Source organism: Zeugodacus cucurbitae, chromosome 4, assembly GCF_028554725.1.
Source record: "Zeugodacus cucurbitae isolate PBARC_wt_2022May chromosome 4, idZeuCucr1.2, whole genome shotgun sequence".
NCBI lineage: Eukaryota > Metazoa > Arthropoda > Insecta > Diptera > Tephritidae > Zeugodacus > Zeugodacus cucurbitae.
Genome location: NC_071669.1, coordinates 36,246,915 through 36,269,385, shown reverse-complemented (window position 1 = coordinate 36,269,385; position 22,471 = coordinate 36,246,915). Strand labels below are relative to the sequence as shown.

The 22,471-nt window shown below is 37.6% G+C and overlaps 1 protein-coding gene across 6 annotated transcripts in view; it reads right to left on the bottom strand.

Annotated features, from left to right (window-relative positions):
* LOC105211540 (uncharacterized protein DDB_G0283357) overlaps positions 1 to 22,135 on the bottom strand; it is a 90,053-nt gene extending 67,918 nt beyond the window's left edge. For 3 of the 6 annotated variants that reach the window (XR_003752249.2, XM_054228646.1, XM_054228647.1), the window contains exons 1-2: positions 21,499 to 22,100; positions 10,122 to 13,166 (exon numbers count right to left, since the gene is read on the bottom strand). Coding sequence is in view for 5 of the 6 variants with exons in the window: in XM_054228646.1 (XP_054084621.1) it covers positions 10,122 to 12,459 (2,338 nt within the window). In the remaining variant the exon portion in view is untranslated. Of the gene's footprint in view, positions 1 to 10,121; positions 13,167 to 21,498 lie in introns of all 6 variants that reach the window. The other 3 variants (XM_029039789.2, XM_011183018.3, XM_011183021.3) reach the window with 3 other exon arrangements.
* Positions 22,136 to 22,471: the final 336 nt, after the last annotated feature.

Sequence of the window (22,471 nt, the reverse complement as noted above, 5' to 3'; positions counted from 1 at the left end):
CGGACTCTGGCATTGGAACATTTGAAGTGGCATATAAATAGTCGCGCTCATTTGACCGTAGATACGCTCCTCGGCATATAACTGTAGTGCACTATTAAGGGTATTGCAACGTGTTGTTGATCTTTCAGATTGACAAATATAGTATCGTTTAATAAGCACATTTTTTTAATATTATTGTTCAATGTAATTTATTTACTACAAATAATAACGAAACACTCATAGACTCATGAAATACATTCTTAACCTTTAAAAGCTTTAGACACCACTCTGTTTCACTATAGATATTTGCTATGTACATATATACCGAGTATATAAATAAAACAGAAGTATTCCGCTCTAAGCCTGGAACAAATAGATATTCTCTGAGACTCTCCGTTTCGAAACCTTTTTTGTGAGTTTTTAACTGATTTTATATCAGAATCCTTTAGCTACTCAAATAATCTTTTATTATATATTTATGTTGTTTACGACTTAGACAATCATACACATGTAAATATTGACAATCTGTGGAGCCATTAATAAAAATCATTTGAAGCTTTCAATACATTTTTGGCGCATGTGTTGATTCGCCTTAAAAAGGTGGACAATTCGAAAGTTTACAAAATGAAAAACAAACTAATTTGGGTCAAATTTCGACGAATGTGCTGTTTCCAAAATAAAAATTCAAAAAATACAAAATAAAATAAAATAATTAAATACGCATCGGACAGTAGACAAGCTCGAGAAAGAAGCACCTAAAAACCTCTATCACCCCAGCAGCGATTATTATAACTTTTTTTATTTGTGAATACGCCGCTGATGGAGCTGGTGGACATGGTGACACAAGAGGTGGTTTATGTGCCTGCTTCGTACATGGTTGAATGTGCCGCTGGGAGCAGTGCACTATTGTTGTTATTGTAGAAGTCGAATATACGCGACATTTATGAGCGCCAGGCGCTCGCCGCGCCACAAATCATTTTCGTTTCATGCGTACCAAAACAACCGACACTATGAACAATTATACAAACATACACACGCACATGTGATTGCAAATGAGCAGTGTTGACTGCCAGAAGTCACGGAGGGGCGGACGCTGCTATGAAACCCATAAGTGTCGAACGTGTGACACTTTAAAAATAGCCAAATATGAAATTATATTTCAAGCAGTAAAACAAGAAGTTGCATCCATAACATGCAAAGGCATATAAATACAAATATAAATACATATATACGCATCTGTAAGTACCCTGAAGTAATTTATTAAATTTGTCGGGAATAATATCAGCTTGGGTCAACAAAAATACCAATTTTTTGGAAAGTTGGTGCACAAAGTGAGTATAGTAACCTCAGGCCTTCGGTATTTTCTAAATAAAAAACGCGAGGTTCTGAATATATCAAATCGGAAAATCATGAGAATATACATTTAACTACATAGTTATATATCTATAGTCGGAAAATACTATATTTCGAAAAAGATATTTTACGACGTTAAAACTTCAAAATAACAGTTGCTTTTATAAAAAAAAAACATAAACATTTGTGACTAGTTGATTTCATCGACTCAAGTACCCACGATACATGCTTATGTGCATAAAAGTAACCACACTTTACTGCCGGCGGAGCGTGTTAAGTGTGACGAAAACAAATTTAAAGAAAATATTAATAATGATGCACGAAAGTTGAAATCTCACAGGAGGCGTTCCTACCACCCGCACTCAACATTTTGCATTATGTTCGTTTGCATAAATAAAAATAAATATTATTGGAAAAACAGCATTAACCTTCGACTCATGTGCCGACTTTAGTGTGAAATACGAAGATGTTGCCGACTCCAAGTCGCCTAATGGCCAAATGGCCAAATTAGTGACTAAGCGTGAGTAAATGTGTGTGTGCGTTGGAAGAAAAACGGTGAACACAGCCACCCACACACACACTTTTCGGGTACATAGTCATTCGCAAGAAAAAGGTGATCAACAATAACACACACACATGTACATACATATTTACAAAGCAGCACAGAACATACATACATATGTACATATATACAGTAATGATGTGTATGTATCACAAATGAGTTTTCCACCAAATTGTCATACCGATGCCGATGAGCCGCTACTGCCTCTGCCCCTGCCACTGCCATGCATTCGTCGAGTAATGCCAAAAATAATTTTCCTACTTTCGTCCGTCTTTTCGGCTGCGTCGCTTTTCAATTTTATGAGGTAATAATATTTTTGTTTGTACGCGCGACATCTTTCGAAAATGAGCCGCATAGCAAACAAAACAACAACAACCACAACAAGTGCTACAACATTAAACACCGAAGTGACAACGAACATACAAAAATATTGCAACAACAACATGGCCACAGTGCGCCACCTATTCACATTACGCGGAAGTGAAGGCGGCCGAGGCCAGTGTAGACCACGTTGTTGTCGTTGTTATTGCCGTTGTCAGCGTCATAGTCAATATTGTAGTTGTCTTCTTTGCTATTGACTTATGCCGCAACCGATGGCAATGTTGCTGTTTTTGCTGGGGGAAAATCACTTCAAAGGCAAAAACGAGCGTACACACACACAAGCCCATGCAGTATATTTTTCATATAAATTTTGGTTTGGGAGATTTTTACAAAAAAAGCTTTGGGAGACCTTTGGAGATATTGCACATTTACCAAATTTTTTCGCTATTAAAAATAATTTTATTAAAATTATGATCGAATTCCAAGCCAGACTTATAATTATCAATTTTCTTTAAGCATCACTTCAGTATTTTCCGTTTTCCGTCAGCTTTACTGGTTTGCGATAAATATACCAACACTTTTCTCGCCAATTTATCAAACAATTAATCACATATACCCTTCCGTACCTCAATCATGTGTTCCGAATTTTATAAATTATATTGTAATATTGTAGCTTTGTTAAATGTATCCATTTTTGTTTAACTACTATTTTTTAGTTGTTGCAGAAGTCCGAATTTGGACATCAAGAATACCAACATACCTCATAGTATCAATTTTTAAGATCGTGCTAAGTTATATTATAACATCCAGATCAAATTATCGCTTGACCAAATGGCCGACCGGACAGACGGATGCTGAGCCCACGTACACTTACTAAAATTTTAGATATAAACTGTCCTATCTTTTAAGTTGGATCAAGCTGCAGACGTGTGCAAAATTTCATTAAAATCGGTTCAGTAGTTTAGACGCCAATCCCGGATAAACAACGTGACATGAAATTTTTATATATATAGATATATAGATATATCACTTCGGTATTTCTTCCAGATCTTATGTGAAGAAATTTAACAAATCCTTCCCACCTATAAATGCCATATTGAAGAGTTCGTCGACTCGTCGTAAGGAAAAATCACAAAATTAACTTCGCTTAAGAACAACCTTTTACTTAGGTTAAATGCAGTACCATTTAGCACGGTTACACCAAAATTTGAATATTGAGAAAACACTATCAATAGTATGCAGCCCCTATCTTTCGAAAGTACAAAAGTACACACATTGCAAATTCGCACAAGTTGGCGAAAATCCATCAACATGTGTGTAATACGGTTTTATGAGTACCTTAATTCTTTAACAATGCTACATTACACAGTAATAAAGACCGAGAATTCTCAGTGTCGTCGTTTCGCGGCGATGCCATATTACGTTGACCATGAAATACAATATATTTAGCGATACCTAAGAGCAGGCCTGTGGCAAGTGTAATTGAAATGTCGCATTGATTGCCTCGCCGATTCCCTTTGCACTTCCTAACTACAACTGGCCGCAAACACGTTTTTCTCAAGATTTGTATGCGGCAAAATGCTTAGTGAATGCTCATACGCTGTGTAGGACCTCGAGATGATCGATGGTCGCACTGTAATTTGAGCCTAAGCATTTGTGCTAAAGCGTGTGTGTGCACAAATAAGCATCGGATCGAATATCTGTCTCATTAGTGGCATGTGTCGGTGCAAATGTATTCTCAATTGTTTTCAATTAGTTTTCAATGTCTCACTTATTTGGCCTGAGGTTGATTTTTAATGCTACCGTTTCGATTAAATTTGAAATTTTGATTATCTGCTTCTTACATATCTACAGTGTAATTCCGACAGAATTCGGCTCGATTCTAAAGGAGATACTTAGAAAAAGAAATTAGGAAGAATTTTGAGATCATTGACAATTTTGATGACATTAAAACGACGTCATCACCAAAAATATTAAATTATATGAAGAATTGCTTGACTGTGAGAGTTAACGAACCTTTTCGGTATTTTGCTTTTCATACAATTTGAAAAAATGTGTTCATTTGCATTACCCCAAGTTCTTTTTAATATCTTTTTATTATTATCCAGCAGTTATCTAGAATGGGCTACTATTGGCCGAAAGTTGTATGGGAATAAAACGCCTCCGCCAAGTTGCCGTCATGACGCCTGCCAAGAATTGATGAATGCCGCTATTGTTTGGCAGTTGCTTTTTGTTGGTTTAGAATATTTTAATCTCTTTTTATGCTTGTGTTTGAATTGAATTTGTGCTAATCCCAAACACATACAAACACGTGTATATGCACTAGAAGCGGAGGAGTTCAACAGATTGATTCAACGCAAGAAGCTTTTCCTAAATCAATTACTTGGAAATCGTCTAGTGATAGTGACATTATTGGCAACTCAAACAACACGTGAAGAGACATGGAGTGACTCGGTTTTACAACAAAATCAAGCAGAAGCAGAAATGAGTGTTGAAATAATTGTGTGCTAAGGTGTTAACTACACAACTGGTATTTATAGTTCAAAGGAACTGATAAAAATGAAAAGTACTTACTGAGTATGCTGATATTTAGCTAGCCGATGCAAAAACATTTCTTTACTTGAAGCATTTGCTCGACAATGACTTGATCATGTAAGCGAAAGAGACGACTCGATTTTTTCAGATGCATGCAAATTGGCATGAAAAAATTTATGAGAATTAGTGACGAATTAGAAAACAACTAGTGGGAATTGCAAAGAACTCTATACCCAGTCCTCACAAGTAATGATTTGTATATGAGTATATGTCAGTAGATAGTATCACTTCAGCCTCCTCACTAGATCTGGAGTAGAATATCTTTGTTTACATTTTGTACGAGCTGCAAATTTTTTATAGTCCCCAGTGTGCGGTGTATGTATAAAAAACCTACTTTCAAACGACTTTATTTTCTCAGGTTATTGTTTCTATTGTTGCCCTCACGCTTATCACTTCCGAGTATTATTGTCACAATTGTTGGTTTTATTACACTGATAAGCTAGCGCCACTCGAAATCATTACGACCAGGTACAGTAAGCCACAGTTAACCTGTGTAAAGCCATTGAAAACGAAAAACTAAATATTTAATGGGTTTTCTGTTAAAGTTTTGCGGGTTTCCTACCTTTTACAAACTAATAAATATATTGAGGAGTGAAGTATTTTGAATTTGGTTAGGAATGTGGAATTGGGAAAATAGGAATTTCCCAAGCAGATCGCTTTAACGGGAGCCCACTGAGTAAATACACTTGAGTGCTAATATATTTTGTTTACCAATTATTCACTCACACAGCACTCTCATATTTGGTGGTGGCGGTGCTTTACAGGTGTTTCCCCAGTTTTTGTGAATGCCGGTGAATTGGACGGCTTTTTGACGAATAACTTGAAATGCCTTTGAATACCGTAATCTTGTGAAATTTAACGCAAATGTACATCAGTCTATAAAAACTATGAATTATGAATGTAATAAATCAAAGTTCAGATAAACGTTTCGTAGATAAATGCGTGCAAACAAAATATTTCAATAATTGCATAATTATTAGGGTTAATTGCAAGGTATTGGACTTTTGTACGGTGACAATTCTTGATTTTTATATTTAGAAAACGCTCACGTGTCTATTATGATAACTCTTATTTTTAATCAGTTACTTTGAACACATTTTCTCTAATGCTCTGTTGTGCCAATCTGCCTCGGAATATCAACAAGAATAATAGTTTTTTATAAAGAGCAAAGGTTAGTCTTCACTATAAAATTTAAACCGTTACTTGTCTTTATGTCTATTTGCGCACTAGTAAAATCTAAAAAAATTAAACAATTAAAATTCTAAAATAAATGATTGATTGTAATATATGTGAACGTGTGTCCGATAAAAGTTGACCGAAATTGCAAATTATCTATTCCAAATCAATTGTGTGTGTTTGTTTAACCCAAAAGAGGCCAATTTTTTAAATGCCAGTTACTTCATACAAAAGTTACTAGCATTTGGCTATGTAATGAAGCAATGAATGAGCGCGCATTCTTTAAAAAAAAAAAACATATGAACATACAAACAAAGGCAAAACTATTTGAAATGTTTGTTAAACGCCGCTGATTTGATTGATTTGACAAAAATTTCAGTTTGATTTGTGACAAGTGCATACTCGCATACCTACATACATACATATATGTGTATACATGTACACTAAAGTATTTGTGTATATAAGGTGGCGTACAAAAATACACTACCATTGTCATAACAAAGGCAGCAAGATAATTGCGCAGATAAACCAAAAATGTGAAACGGCACACAAGGAGCACGGGGCAGGGAGCGCAACGATACGCACTACCAGATAAGATCGCCATTGAGTTCTAACGCGATTGTCAACATAGCCAAGTAACGTCATAACTCGAACCCGAATTCTCAATTTGAACTCTTGCGCTGGTGACAACGGAGGGTAGTAGCGGATAATTGGGGGCGTAAAATGACGAACTTGTAAGCAATAGCTTTGACAAAATGTTGCCATTTTCGTTGGGCGACTCAATAAAAGTATGAGGTATATGTGTAATTGGAATTAAACAATTGAAGTTTCTATGAATGTATGAAGCAAAAATTGCAAATAAATATGTAACTGTTTTTGTTTCGACAATTACTCAATGCTAAGAATGAGACTTATAAAGAAAATGAAAGCCAAAAAGTTAACATCGAAAAATTATTTTAAGACGCTCCCGAATGGTACATACTACAGAACATAACCTAGAGCTTAGCATTGCTATATTAACAACATGAAAATAATTGGTATAGAACTAGTATGTACTTTCGACCAGATCATTAAACCTTGATTCATCATTAAAATGTTTCTTTAGTAAACTTTGACATGTAACCACGGACCTACTCAAGGTGTAAGAAGGCTTAGACAGTACGACGTGATATACTATATATACTGTATATAGCGTAATATCGGCAAGCAAGCTATAATTTTAGCAAAACTTCACTGAAGATAACAAACAAAAATGACTCAAGGTAACGGCATAAATTAGAACTATGAAAAAGCTTAGGAGTTTGTTTTTATTTAGCTACAAACGTATTACTTGCCCGTTATCTGCAGGCATACTTGCGTATGAACGCATGGAATTTGTTAGTGCAACGTTTTCGCTCGCAGATCTAGCGAGCGTAGCGCTTGTAGACAACACTTAATCAGTTACCAAATATAAATCACACTAAACAAGACAAAAGAGTTAGACAAAAATAAACTACCAACATGCTGTAGAATAATTTGTAAATAAATATTTATACGAAGTTTAATTGCGGTTGCAAATATATTATACATATGTACATATGTGCGTATGTTTGCGACTTATTAACTTACTAAGTTGCCGGCAATAAAATGTGCGCCTGCAAAGCGTGTGCGCAAAAGGAGTTATCACACTCACATACAAGTGTAGACATACAAACAAATGTACTCATATACATATACACATACATATATACATTTAATGAACTGATAAAGTCGCGTAAAACAGCTGATTGTGGCTGATTTGCTTGCATTCTTTTGAATTTTTTGTGAATTTTTGCATTATATATGTATGTAGATATATAGTATATAGATATGCAGTTAAATCAGAACACATATGAACAGTAGTTGGCATGAAAAAAAGTTAAGATAATAAATATTAATCAGACGCAATAGTTCATACATATATACAAATGTAAGGGAAGGGATAAGAGTTAAGAGTTCGCATTCGAACATTGCTGACGGTACTCCATGTGGTTTAGAACACCCTGTAGGGAGAGCATTTTAACTTACTCATAAAAGGTCCGAGTCTAAAAAGAGAATCTGAAGAATGAGATTTCTATACAAAAGTTAAAACTTAGATATATACACACTGTATAGAATTAGATCAAAGTTAAATATTGAATGTTATTAAATATTTTTATTATATATATAAAAAACCCGGTCCTTAGACGATTAGTAAGTTCCAGTTGATGCAGACTGGATATGTTATCAACTGATTTATAGTAATGCTCGAAGTGGAATACAATTAATTTTTAGCGTCGTTTTTGAGATCATTAAACGTTGGATCGAAGTGTTCAATCCCGCCAATGGAAACATGTAAGCGCAATTGTAGTAGAAAGAGAAACAGTACAGTAAACAGAGAACAGAAATAGAATAGAAACAGAACAGAAAATTGTTGAACATCTTCTCCAAATCCAACAGCCCTTCAGAGACGACGTGAAAGTCTATTTGACGAATGACGCCTACTAAACCAGCAGTAAAACCGAGCCTAACGTCATATAGGGTCATGTATACGCAAGTGCATGCCACACACACATAGGCGAACGAAGCGTTGATGGTGTGGACTTGTACGCATGACGACTCATTGTCGTTGTGTTGTTATTGTTATTCCTACTGAATATTGTTGATGAATGAAATTAAAAACGCGTCGATAGCGACTGCATAAATGCAAAAACAATAACAAAACTAACCGAAGTAAAAACAATAAAAACGAAATGGTAGCAGATATGGTAGCCAAAGCGAATATAAAATAAAGGGAGCAAGCAAATTAAAATTAAATAACAAAAAAGCAACAAAAATAAAAAACAACGGCAAAACAAATAAACCATTGCGCTGGCCATAAAACAAAAGTCGAGCGCACACAGAGTAAACGAGATTAAAACAAAAAGCGCTAAGCAAATACGCAAAGCGTACGGAGCTAGCGAGCGTACGAGCGAGTGTGCGCGCTGAACCGCAACGCTTACAACGTCGCGGTCAGCTGCATGCAATACGGCACTCGCTGCTAGCAAAACTAACGCTAGCTTCCCGCTCATTGTACAGACAGTTGTTTTTTATGATTTTCGCCTAACTACGCTTCGCCAGAGCAGAATTGAGGAAGGAAACAACGAAGGCGAACAGCAGCAATCAACGACAGCACAGCATTGGGCACATGAAGAGGTGAGGGCGCGTTGCGCGGGATAACACTCGCATGCAAATGCTGTGCAGTTTTCTCTATATTAACAGAAACAACAACAAAAAAGCGCAAATACGGTATCAGTGATAAACGGAAGCACAGTGGGAGCAGTGATGCATTTTGTGGCGGTAGTGCTAGCTGGAAGATGACTCAATGATTTGTCATAAGAGAGGAAAAGCGAATAGTTTTCTTTAAATTGAACAAATGTTGGTGGCATTGTTGTTGCGCTTGCCGCAAGTAGCGAAGTTTTCGTCGTCTTCCGCAGTTGAATTTAATGCGAGTAAGGAAATGTTGCACTTTCAACGTTTCACATGCAGAGGCACGCGCACGCGCAGGCGCACACCTATATCCACACGGACACAAAACTCAAAACTCTTAAAACGCAGCAAATCCGTGCGTGTGTATGTCGTACACCAATACACCGAGTCATGCAATGCAATTTTCCTCCCTAATCACATATATTACTCGCTTTGTGTGTGTGTGTGTGTGTGTGTCGTTTACGGGTGTGTTGAATAAATTATTTCGGTCTAGTGGATATTAGCAGAGCGTGAAGTTGACAACAAAAAATGAAATAGAAAGAGCAGCAATAATAATGACAACAACAATGAGTGGAATATGCGCAACGAGAAAATGAAGAAGCAACACCACATAACAAGCGCCAACCTCGTCAAGCGCTCAAATACCAAATAGTATAAAAATTCAAAATTTTTAAAATTAAAATCTCTTACAAATGTGCAGAGAAAGAGTACATAAGTACACATTTATGTAGATCCAAATGTGGGAGCAACTAGAATAAGCTGTTTAATTGAAGAATATATAGACAATTACAACAACACCCCATGGCAGTTAGCCAATTTTCCTATATTATAGATTTACTTAAAGGAGATTCAAAAAATAACATGCACAAAATCAAAGATTTCAACTCACCATAATTTTCGCTCACTGCATCCTTGACTGCTTCGACTACGCGCCGTGTCTTCCTGATTGGCTGGCCGAGTATGGTGAAGTTGCGCATATCGATTTGTTGCACGAAGAAGAGATAGGTGCGCTGCAGCTCCAGCTCGTCGCCGCGCACTTGTCCGCGCGGCCGCAACTGCTCGCGGTAAATGTCGCACTCGCCGCTGCTATTGATGTACGCGAACTGCAGCCGCACGAATTGCTCTCGCTTCACCTGATATCCAATCTGTTGCTTGTATGCGTTCAACACCTGCACGGTGGCAGCAAAGTTGTGACGGCGATCCGGTGACATTGAGGTGATTTTGCCCTCGAACACGATAGGCGCCTCGAACGCCAGCTGTGCGGGATCGCGTGCCGAGCAATAGCGCCGCGGTCGTTTGCGTTGACGTTGGCGCTGATTGTGTTTGCCGTTGCTGTTGTGATGACTGTTATGGTGCGTATTGCGATGGTTGTTGTTGGCGCCCACACCATTTTGTTCGCCATTGCTGTGTTGATGTTTATGGTGGTGTTGTTGTGGTTGTTGCTGGCGTTGAAGTTGCTGCGCATGCGTTTGGCGTTGGAACATGTTGCCGCTCATTTGCTGCCAACTATTGCCATTGGCGCTGCTACTTTGTTGCAGGCGTTGAAATTGCTGTTGCTGTCCGCCCATCTGTTGCCCCAATGTGGGCTGCGGCGACTGTTGCATACCATAGTAGCCAGCGTTCAGGCCGCTGCTCATTGACTGCGCCAACCCAAAGACGCGTGAGTCGCGGCGTGAGCGCGCTGTTTGATCTTGCTGCAATTGTTGCTCATGCTGGTGCTGTAGCATGCGTCGCTGCTGCTCCGTCAACTCACCGCGATATGGCAGTGACGAGGGTATCTCATAGGCGGCAATGCGGTAATGCGTTGGCGGAAACAGATGCACGATGCGTGTCAAATTCTTGCCGTTCACCAATTGGTACACCTTCTTGGTGGGGTACGCAGCGATGGGCAGCGGTGTGCTTGTGGAAGAATACTGAGCGCTCTTTCCCACATTGGCGTTATGCAATCGCAATGGTTGCTGTTGTTGTTGCGCAATTGTAGACCAAAGTTGGTGTTGTTCGGCGGCAACATGTCGTCGCGTTTTGTAGCTGCGCCTACCAGCTACGTAGGCTTGGGTGTCACTGCTGCTGGCGGTTGCTGTGTGTGCCGGTTGGAAGGGTGAGGCTGCACTGCGGGAGTGTTGTGGCGGTTGTGGTGTGTTTGGATTCAGATTTGAGTTGGAGTTGTGATTATAATTGGTATTGTAGTTGTTAATGTTGCTATGTGTATATGATTTAAATAAATTAATTATGTGACTATTTTTATTATTTGGAACTTTTTGTTGTTGCTGTCGACCATAATCGGCATCACCTTCATCCGATGTATGCTCATCCAAATCGACATCGGCGTCATCATCCACATCCTCAGCATCTTCCTCATCCCCCTCCCCCTCATTATCAACTTCGTCCTCCTCATTACCATCGTTTACAACACTATCGTCATTCGCCACATGGTGGGCACTAAATTGGGGACTGAATACTGTTGTTGGCGCTTGTGTCACCATCCCTGTTACTGATGGCTCCGTGGCTATTGACGACCTGAACGCGGCTGGCGCTGAGCCTCGATAGAACGCGTAAGCCAAATTGTCTGCATACGCGTCGGTTGCAACCGAGCCATCGGTCTGTTTGAATAGCTGCTCTCCTTTCATATATTGCTGTGGTCCACTGCTGTCGCCGTTGCGGATGCTCATTACACTACTACTGCTAAATATCCTACTGCTGCCGTCGCGGTTAAAATTATCCTGCTTCTTGCCGTTGCTGCTGCTACTGCGTCCCACTAAATCTACACCTGCTGCGCTCGTTGCGCCGCTGCCATAGATGTTGCTATCTGCATCGTCGCCATCGACGACGGGTATGTAAAAGCTTTCTTCGATGATGTCGCCAACTGTGACGGCTTCTGCTTTTACTACTGTGACGTTGAGTGGCTGTGCTGCTGATTCGGCTGCGGCGGGTGTATCGGCATTCACCATAGCTGCTGCCGTTGGTGTTTGTGCTGCTGGTACCAGTGCTGCTGCATTTGCAGTCACAGTCGCAGCCGCAGAGGAAATCACGGGCGCAAATGCAAGCGCATGTGCAGGCGATGTGCTCCGACTCGCACTCAGGCGTTGCGCGGAGGCGGTTGCAAGGCATGTGACCGGCGTTGTGTACAGACAGAGCAGCAGCAGGGTGAGCAGCAGCAGCCGCCACATGTTCATGAATATTTGCAGTTTTGTTTGTAGACTCCATTTGCGCAATACTCGCGCATACATGGCGTCCGCCCGTAGGAGAGTTAGTATCAACTCTACAGCGACGCACAGAATACACCGATTTTCACTGTGTGGCAACGACAATTGCAACGTTCGCTTTGTGTTTATCGATTTAAGTGCGTCTTGCAGTTGATTTTTTTAATGTTTTTAAATGTTGTTTCTTTACTATCTTTTAGCAATACACAAGAGTTCGTATGTGTTTTACTTTTGAAAATATCATTCAATAACGCGAATCACATGTATTTGTTTTTGTAATTTGTAATTGTTTTAAGTCCATTCTATGCTCGCTTGTTGGTGCCTTAACTGCTCATAAGCTGCCTGTTGGGCGCTGCACTGGCTTTAGCTTTGGCCGTATGTCCGTGCTGTTGTGGTATCCGCATAAAATGCTGCCGTAACGAAGGACTCGCAAGCCACATTGTCACTTATTGTTGGTTGTTGTTGCGACTATTATGGAGATATTGCTTTATAAATGACGTTATTTTTGCAACAATATTTGCGTAACTCAGTTTATATATTTTTTAGATTTTGAATGATTTTTAATAATTTATTCACACAATGAATTTCTGATATATTTTATAAATCATGTTGTTTGCATAAGAAATACTTTGTGCAATTTTTTTTCTGCACTATTATATCATATACATATACATACATATATGTATGTATGTATGTCAAATAAATTGTTTGTTGTTCCACTTGTTGTTGATTTTCTGAAAGAAATAAACATTAAATTTTAGAGAATAAAAATAGAAAGATATTATGAAAGATATGATTTTGGATTTTTTAAAGCACCGGAGAAATCAAATTTGTTTAGATGAATATTTTTATTATTATTGCTTCAGTTTTATTTTAAACGGTTTTTATTTGTGTTATAAATATTATAGTAATTACGTTCGTTAAAATAAAATTGTATTATATTCAAGTTTTTGTTGATGGTTTACTGTTTGTTCCAGTTTCCGTTTCTCAAATAAAACACTTTTTCACTTTGAGCGAGATCGAGAGCGAAATTGAATAGAATTGAAATTACTTCGAACATAAAATCGTTACAGTTGCCGAATCATTGTTGGTATTTTTATTTTGCTTTAGTTTTCACCAAAAATGTAAGGGCATTTGCTTGGCTCACACACCACACCATCACACAGTTATGCTAATGTTGTTGCTCTTTTACTGTTCTTCATTTATTATACTCTCGCAACAAAGTTGCTAAAGAGAGAAATGAAAATGGTATACAAAATTTAAATGGGCTTGGTGCCACCCACCTATGGGTCAAAACCCATATCTCCGAAATTACTGGACCAATTTCAATGAAATTCGGTTCATAATATCTTCCTAGCTTCCCAATGATATGTTGGGAAAATAGTCTAAATCGAACTACAACCACGCCTACATCCCATATACCAGAACTCGATCTCGATGAAGTCGATCTAAATCGTTTTTTTACAATATATAAAGTAAGCCCTAGTGAAGATATCGGAGCACAACTTTGCAAAAATACTGCATTTAAAGAGTGCATCGCCCTTCTAATAATCTTCGAAATCGGTACATAAGTTTTCAAGACCCTATATACCGAATATGAGGACCTCAGTGCTTCCAACAATTTTTTTACCGAAAATATAGGCAAGTCTCTCAGATATTTTGCAGAAATACAGAGGGAATATGTTTTTTCTAATAATCAGCCTTATTGCAAACTCCATGTGAACGACATTCCTAATAAAAAACTCACACATTTGTGTTTTTAGTAACATGAATTTTACATGGGGAAAATCTCACATCTTCGAAAGTTTTCCCTTATTGTAAATGTAATTTTGTTCATGCGAAACAGTAAAAACAACAAGTATCAATATTAACAACTTCTTGAATATGAGCTAAGGTCTATGTATATTAAGTACTTCTTTGGCTATATAAAACAATAGCTAAATTAATATTTGGGATCGATGTATGGTGGAGGGCGTTTCAAAAGTCTTTAAGACTATTTCAGCGATTTTAAAGCGCAAGTGGTTGCTATATATATTTACTGGGATTAAGTGCTCGCTGACTATGCACCCGAGACTGGTAAATACATGTCTACCCTCACTTTAGGTAGATCTTCACGATTAGATTTGTTTGGGTGCCTGGCCACAGAGGAATCCTGGGTAATAACAAAAGGCTAATGAGCTTTTAAGGCTAGTCTACAGTCTTAACTACAGTAAAATGTTAACAAGTAGGAGCACCTACGCCCTTTTGATCTATTGGACAGTTGGGCTTCAGCTGAGCTGGGTAAGCGCTGGTCAGTCATAAGACCCTTCTGACCCAAGGAAAATCGTAAGATGTCTATGGCGTTCAACAATTCCTTATAGAATGTCTCGTCAATTCAAGATCAAGAATAAAATTCCGTGGATCTCACTTTTTGAACATCCTCGCGAATCGGCAGCTGTAGAAGTAAACCTATGCTGATTTGCAGTAAATTCACAGCAATTTGTTTGAGTCTTAATATACAATTTTTTCTGACTTCACAAAGGACTGTCGTTATAGTCTGAGTGTTTTCCCCTCATTGTTGCCATAAAGCCTAACCTAGGGTCTATCAACGAAATACAGTTGAAGGTTTTGGTGGAAAATCATGATTACTATATCAGCTCTCAAAAAGAAAATAACGATAAAGTGCATGCATTTAGGAATAGGAACATGATTTCTTCAAGAACACGGGTCCACCATCGAAATCAATTTCTGATTGTTTCAAGATTGTTAAGTTGCTACCCAATGTACGTCCGTTCAACTTGTTTTATTGCATTATCCCTTCGAATATGCTATTACATGCTTTTCCGTGGTGGAGAATGCAAGTCGAGCCAGTACTGAAAATTGTTATATTGATAATTTTTCCTTTTATGCTGAAATAGTCGCGCAATTGGCTTTATAAACGGAATCTTCATTTGTAGCCCCAATACGAATCAACAAAAAATCAAAACAAAAATATTTGTGACACGAAATTCATGATACGAGATTTTCTTTAATGTGGGAAAAAATATCCATGGGAATGTTTTATTCACATGAAATTTACAATAAGGCTGAATATGTCTCACTCCCCTATCTCCCCTATCTCCCATATACTTAATATTCGGGGTTTCAAACTTTCAATTGACTTTATCTATTTATAAATAAATTGCGAGAGTATAAAATGTTCGATGACACCCGAACTTAGCCCTTCCTTACTTGTTTTTTACTTAATTGCAAACTTTAAATTTTACTCCCACCACTTTTAAAATTGCTGGAAACAAATGGCATTTATGAGAATTATTAGCGTGTTAAAGATACATACATATTTAAGCAGTATTTTGTGAAACTTTTATTTAAAAATTCTGAAAACTCAGTCGTTGGCGTCTCATCTCACATGATGTGTAAAAAAGTGAGCTCTTGGCGTGGACATCATAACTCATTATTGGTTCATCTATAAACGATAAACCAAAAATATTTCGATAGTGAATGAGTTATTGAAATTTTAATTTTTGAGAGAGTTTAGACCAAAAACCTCACTTTTTTAGTCAAATTTTCGTCAAATAATTACTCGAAAAAAATAGCAATAAAAATATAAAAAATGCCTTCGTTCATCAACTAGATATTGTTATTCCAAAGACGTGTGCAAAATTTTGAACAAGATCGCTTCATAACATTTCGAGAAATCGTGTCACCCGACTTGAAAAATTGAGTTTTGAGATAAACGCGTTTAAAGTTTTACATTCATACTGAAGTGGCCAATGGATATATCTCTTAGAATATCACACGGATTGATTTGATATTTTTGGATAACATTTTAAACATACATATTGTACTATTTAAGGCAGTAGTCTGCTTTAGAAGTCAATTTTTTTGAAAGTTAAGGAAATGATTGGGGTAAACGGAATTTTAAGAAGATAGTACTATATTTAAGGCTTAAAAAACAATATTTATCATTAAAAAATATTGAAATTTTTTCAAAGTTGTAAGTATTTTTCTGGAGCGCCTGGAGTCTGCACTTGTAAATCGGTGCCGATGATGTCGTGCGATGCATCTGAAACAGTCGAACCAAATTTTTTTTTTTTAATTTTTATAAGTTTATTTTCTTTATGAACTAAAAAAGTACCGAAGAAGTTATAAAATTCCAAATTTTTTCGAAGTTTGAAAAACAAGTCACTATTTTAAGAAAAAAAATTAATTTTAAGTTGCAAAACAAGTAGTTTAAATAATATTTTTGTCCAACTTTTTTAGTTCAAATAGAAGATAATTTAATATGAAGATTCGACAACATTTTTAGCATCAATTGAATGTAAGCGTTCAATACGTCGAGATTCTTCATTTATAAGTGTCTCCAAATCTGTTATTTTAATGTCACTTTGGTTGTTTTCGATAGGACATACATTCTTTTTGCTATCGCCGGCACCGTTTTCTAACACTTGTGAAAATTAAAACTCGAGAAAACGCGCTTTAAAGTCTGCCTGAGCATTCGCACCAGCTGGACGCTCGGCCACTAAAACTGCTCTAGCTTCGAAAATATCTCGAATTGGCCTCTGGAATTTTAAAGAAATATTCTTGGATAGTTTTGGGAGAGATTTAAAACAAAACAAAAAAAAATCGATTTTTTGAAGCCTGTAAAGCAGACTACTGCCTCTATAAGACACCAAATTTTTTTTTTTGAAATTTTGAAGCTCACCTAAGCCCCTTAAGGAAAATGAACGATTCCGCTCCAAAATACAAACAATCACTCCAATATACGCACTCATTTGATTACTTCCATACGTTCATTCAAGACATTTAGTAAATATAATCATCCTTAAACAATATGAAGCAGAGACTCCACCGACGCAATAATTCATAAAAAAAACTGAAGCTTTGACGCTAACGGTATAATGCATATAATAAAGAAGTAAGAAGGACAGCCTAGTCAATTATAGTAAGTACCATATGTCGAGCGACTAGCGGTCAACGTGGCGTATACGTAATGCATGTGTGGAAACAAAAACACCCTCCTCTCCAAGTGTGAATGCAAATCTGGCTAGAGACTTCTATAGAACAGCATAAAGCTAGTCACGGTTCAAATATTGATAATTCAGCAATTTTGTTGGCAATTCTATTTGTTGTTATATTCATTTTTATTTGTGTGTGAGAGTATGCTAGGGGTGACACCCAGTAAGAAAATCTTAAAATTCGCAAAAATTCATGAAATATCTTTAACACTGAACGCACAGCGACCTTTGATTTATTTTGTATGAATATTTTGAATTTTGTAGAAGTAAATAATTATTAAGAATTTCCACCGGCATACAAATAAATTTACACTATTTGTATGTGCGTATGAGAAGCTACGATTTCAACGCTGATTCACACACGGTCAGGTTGCTGACGTCGCCATCGTTTTTTCGGCACCTTCGTGCGGCTTCTTATCCTCAGCATCAGAGTTTTCTCGGTGTCAATACCATGACGACCACGGCGACTATGGCGGCGATGCCGACTCATACGGCAGAAACGATTGACGAAAACCACGGGCCACGACAACAAGTCTCGTTGGCGGTTGAGCGCTTTACGAACTGTGAGCAGACAAGGGGACAATAAAGGGTTATGCTATTGTTGTTGTTAGTTGCTATAGTTGGTGGTGGTGGGCCACTCAACAGCAGGAGAACTTCTGATTCTGCAGCCGTTCTGGCACTGAATCTCGATCTCAATTTGATTCGGATGCCATTGACGGCGACCCGCCTTGGCGTCTATTAAGACGAGATGCAATTAAACACAAGTAGAGTGTATCGCTGCTGCTTCTTCTCCAACATCATCGTTCTTCATTCTTCATTCTTCAACGTTTTCGTTTCAATTTCGCAGCTACCCGCTTGGGAGCTGAGATGTGCGATATGCCAGACACACCACGTTCTCTAATTTTAGACAATGTAATTATAACAAAAACGCAACAGCATCAACATTGATAAAGAAACTAAAACAAAAATCGGCGGCAACAATAACAACAACAAAGACAATCAAATCAGTAGCAAAAAACAAATAAGCAGCCGACAGAGTTATTGTATACGCGAGCATGCTCGTAAAACGATCAGCGATCAGCGATCGAGTCGGTCGACCGAATACGAGAGCCGAGTTCAGTTGAGTGAAGCAAAGTAAAGTGCCGCAGACAGCGCCGACTGGGGTATGAGTACGAGTATGTACGAATGCAAGTGTGATGGCAACAGCTGCTGTTGTTGCAGTGTTGGTGGCGATGGTGGCGATGGCGGTGACTGTGCCGCTGAGCGCCAAGACGAGGAAAATTCAAAAGATTTTCATGCGCGAGCATCACATTCGCCTGCCAGCATTTAGAACAGTCGGCCGTCCGTGTGCGTGTGTGTGTAAGTGTAAGTGTGTTTATATTTGATACATGCGATTATGTACATTCAGCTGTACATATCGCACGCACTCACATGCATATAACACATACATATGCATTAATTTATGCACATGCCATATAGATAGGTTTATACATGTACAATATATATGTATGTATGTATATATCGCTCTTATATTTAGAGCTCACGCCGCCGCCACCACGGGTACTTGGACGTGCGGCTCGCATATACGATATTCAAAAAACAAATACATACATACACATGGCATTTCACACGCATTCTCTCGCCTTATCGAGCGTATCACTAGTCCATTTAAAATGCTTCCATGAACGCATGCACAATGTACTCGTATGTACGTGTGTTTGTATGTATGCAGATGCTGGTTTGTTGGTATGTGTGACTTTGTGCAGCCGTGTTCTGTGGATGCACACCCACAATTTGAATTTAAAAAATCTGAAATACACGCGTTTTCCTTTGCGAATTGATGATTAATTTTGTGCGGCAGGTATCATTTTCAGAGAATTTCCATTAATTTTTATTCGATTTAGATTAATATAATAGAGAGAGCTAGAGAGCTTCTACTCCGATAGAGTTAATTTCCCGGCTCTAATTGGCGGCGCGTGTCTGCAACTTTGTTTACAAAAGAAAGGGCGCTTGGTGTGCTCCGATCTGTCTTCAATCCGTCGATATATTTATGCAAACTCAAAATACAATTTTTGTCGGTTTTATTTCTCTTACTGAATGGCAAACTCATTAAAAATTATATCTGAGTGAAAATGTAAAATGTTGAACTGATAATTGTACTTCATAAAGAGAACTATACAATTCGTTCGGATTTGTTCACGAAAACCATGATCTATTGCTACAAAGGCCTGTATGTACTTTGAGTATCCATCACTTAAAATGAAAAAATCGGGTTTCCTAAAGTGATTAGCTAATGGATTCTACAGTTTCCGAAAGACGTTTATAAGAATAAAAGAACCTATAAGAATATGCATATGGAATCTACCATATTCAGTCCATCTTCAGATTATGTACGATGAATTCGGCGAAAGGGAAAAGTAGTCGATTCGACAGCTATTTTTTGTTCTATAGTCCTTTTTTAAGAAGAGATTTTGAATAAATAACCAGCGAAGAAATATGGCCTTTAAAGATATAGTCTCACAAAATCTTATAAACTATTCACTATTTCACCATTGGTTAAAAAAGTTTATTGACGGACTTTGATAAAATTGCAATGCATTTGCATTGTCTGTAAAATCCCATAGTGATATTTCTTTATACTAATTAGTAAAAAATATAAATGCCATTGAATTCAAATGAAATCTACATAAAGTATAACACGCCTTCTATGCGGATGTAAGACTCTGTAGGAAGAGAACCGGAATTATCGGGCTCGGTTTCCTCGATGATGTGGGCGAAGTTGTACATATCAAACTAGGCGATTTATTTTATTTTACCAAGACCGCGGGATGGTTCAAAGAGGACTTAATAGTGTGGGGGGATCCCGATTCCCACTAAACCAAACCTAAATTTTGACAAAGCAAATACGTTTGAAAACAGAAAAAATTTAACCCGTAAAATTCAACATCAAATCAAAAAAGTGGGTGTGAATGCTCTTTTGGGTGGTACAATGATTTTGTTTTCTATCTCTATGCGATTATTCCAGTTTATACGATTTGTATCAGTTGTTCACATAGACTCTTGTGGCGTTTTCCGAAGGATATTCAGAAAATTGGTCAAATTGGGAAGCAAAAATGTATGTCTCTATTTGTGCGCTGCTTAAAACCCGGCGGCGAATCACAATGTCGATAAAGATTATAGTACATATGTATATGTATGTGCGCTAATCATAATTAATGCATACAATTCAAAAAATTTATTTCTGAAGATCTCTTATCCACATTTGATTTTTGAATTTATGCTTTTGACCCTTTAGGGGTTTTGTATGATTAGAGCGCAACTCACAATGGTTTGATTTTTGAATATTATTGGTTTGATATTTGATTTTGAATATATGGTTGAAAATATCAAGTGAAACACTGCTTTTCCGCAAATGTTTTTATACACAAAACGCATTTCTTGTTATTATTAAACATTTCGAATCTGCTATTTCTTCCAAACCCTACATTTCCAAACACTAGTCTACACACGCACATCCAATTGTATACACTCGTACTTTATTTGTTTCACTTGGCTTTCAAAAACACTGAAAAATGCATTTTTTGTTTTATTTTTTTTGTTGTTCACACTTTCTTTTAAGTTAATACACTCTCTTAACGGCCTGCCGACTGTCTATCGTCAGCGAGCTGCCCCAATTTTGCCGCTACAGTTCACAATTTCCCAATTTCACGTCTCTGTGCTCGCTAAAATAAAAAAACACACGCGCACACACACACACAGAGCGGATAATACATATACATATATAGTATTCTTATTTTTATTTTTATACGTGGATTTTCCTTTGCCGATTTTCACATTTGTTCAGCATTGCAGCCAAGGTATTGCAACGGTTGTGTGCGCGACGCGTTTTCAGTTTTCGCATTTTCTGTGGTCAAAACGACAGAATAAAATCGAGCTTTCGCTCATGAGTATTTCTTCTTCACCGAGTCAGGCTGTCTATGGATGGGGAATTTTTTTCCGAAACAAAAACAAATCCTGCTCCGACGGAATACGGAATATTCACAACAAACAAAATCACTTAACAACTTACAACAAGATATCATGATTAATTATATGGTTGCCACAAATTAAAAAACCAAAAACGGCATATTTTCGAAAATCACACTTTGTCTATTTCCACTGAGGTGTCTACATATTTCCAACTGCTTTCTTCGCAAATTCCACTTGAAACATTCAACACTATTTTGTATGCAATAAAGCAATTTTATGATTCACCTTTTTGATTTTATTTTTCTTCGAATTAAAAACACTATTATTTAATATTATTTTGTTGATTCACTTTCCGGCGATGAATAATTTCACGCCAACATGTACTCTTGATTATGATTATGCAGCGGCATTTTGAGTTGAATTTTTATGCATTATTTCACAAAGATTTCTTAAAACACCGGCGATTTTGAATTCACTCATTCACTTGTGTTTGTATTAGTGTGGGTGCTGCACATACGATGATGACGACACTGCACGCAAATGTTCGCAAGCACTACAGCCACGCGCATACATATAGAGCTATGGATATTAATTTCAAACAACCTCAATAAAGTTTCTCAAAAGTCAGATGCGGAACCGGGAACTGCGATTTCCGACATTAGATGTGAACTCAACGGTTAATAAACTATCACTAAACCAGCTGCTTATTCGCATCCGTCGCATTGCCGCAATGCCGTCTGCGTTCGGCGGCTCGCACTCGGCTGTTAACATCGCTGCGTTCGGATTGTTCGTGGGAAATGTTACGTTTCTGTACATGTTCTGGTGAAGGCGTACAGAAGAGCTAACAGCGAATGTTAAGACTGGCGCTGTCGAGCATGTTTGATGCTCGCTCCCGCAATACAGACATTCACATGTAATGTTATGGAATAACATATGTATGTTAATTAGATAGGTCGCTGATAACTGTATATTATGTTAACTTCCTTCGCTAAGCTGTGCTAGATAATAGTAGTACCGAAACCGTGAAGGTTTTACATTTAAATGATTAGGGTGGTTTCAGCGGCTAAAAACAA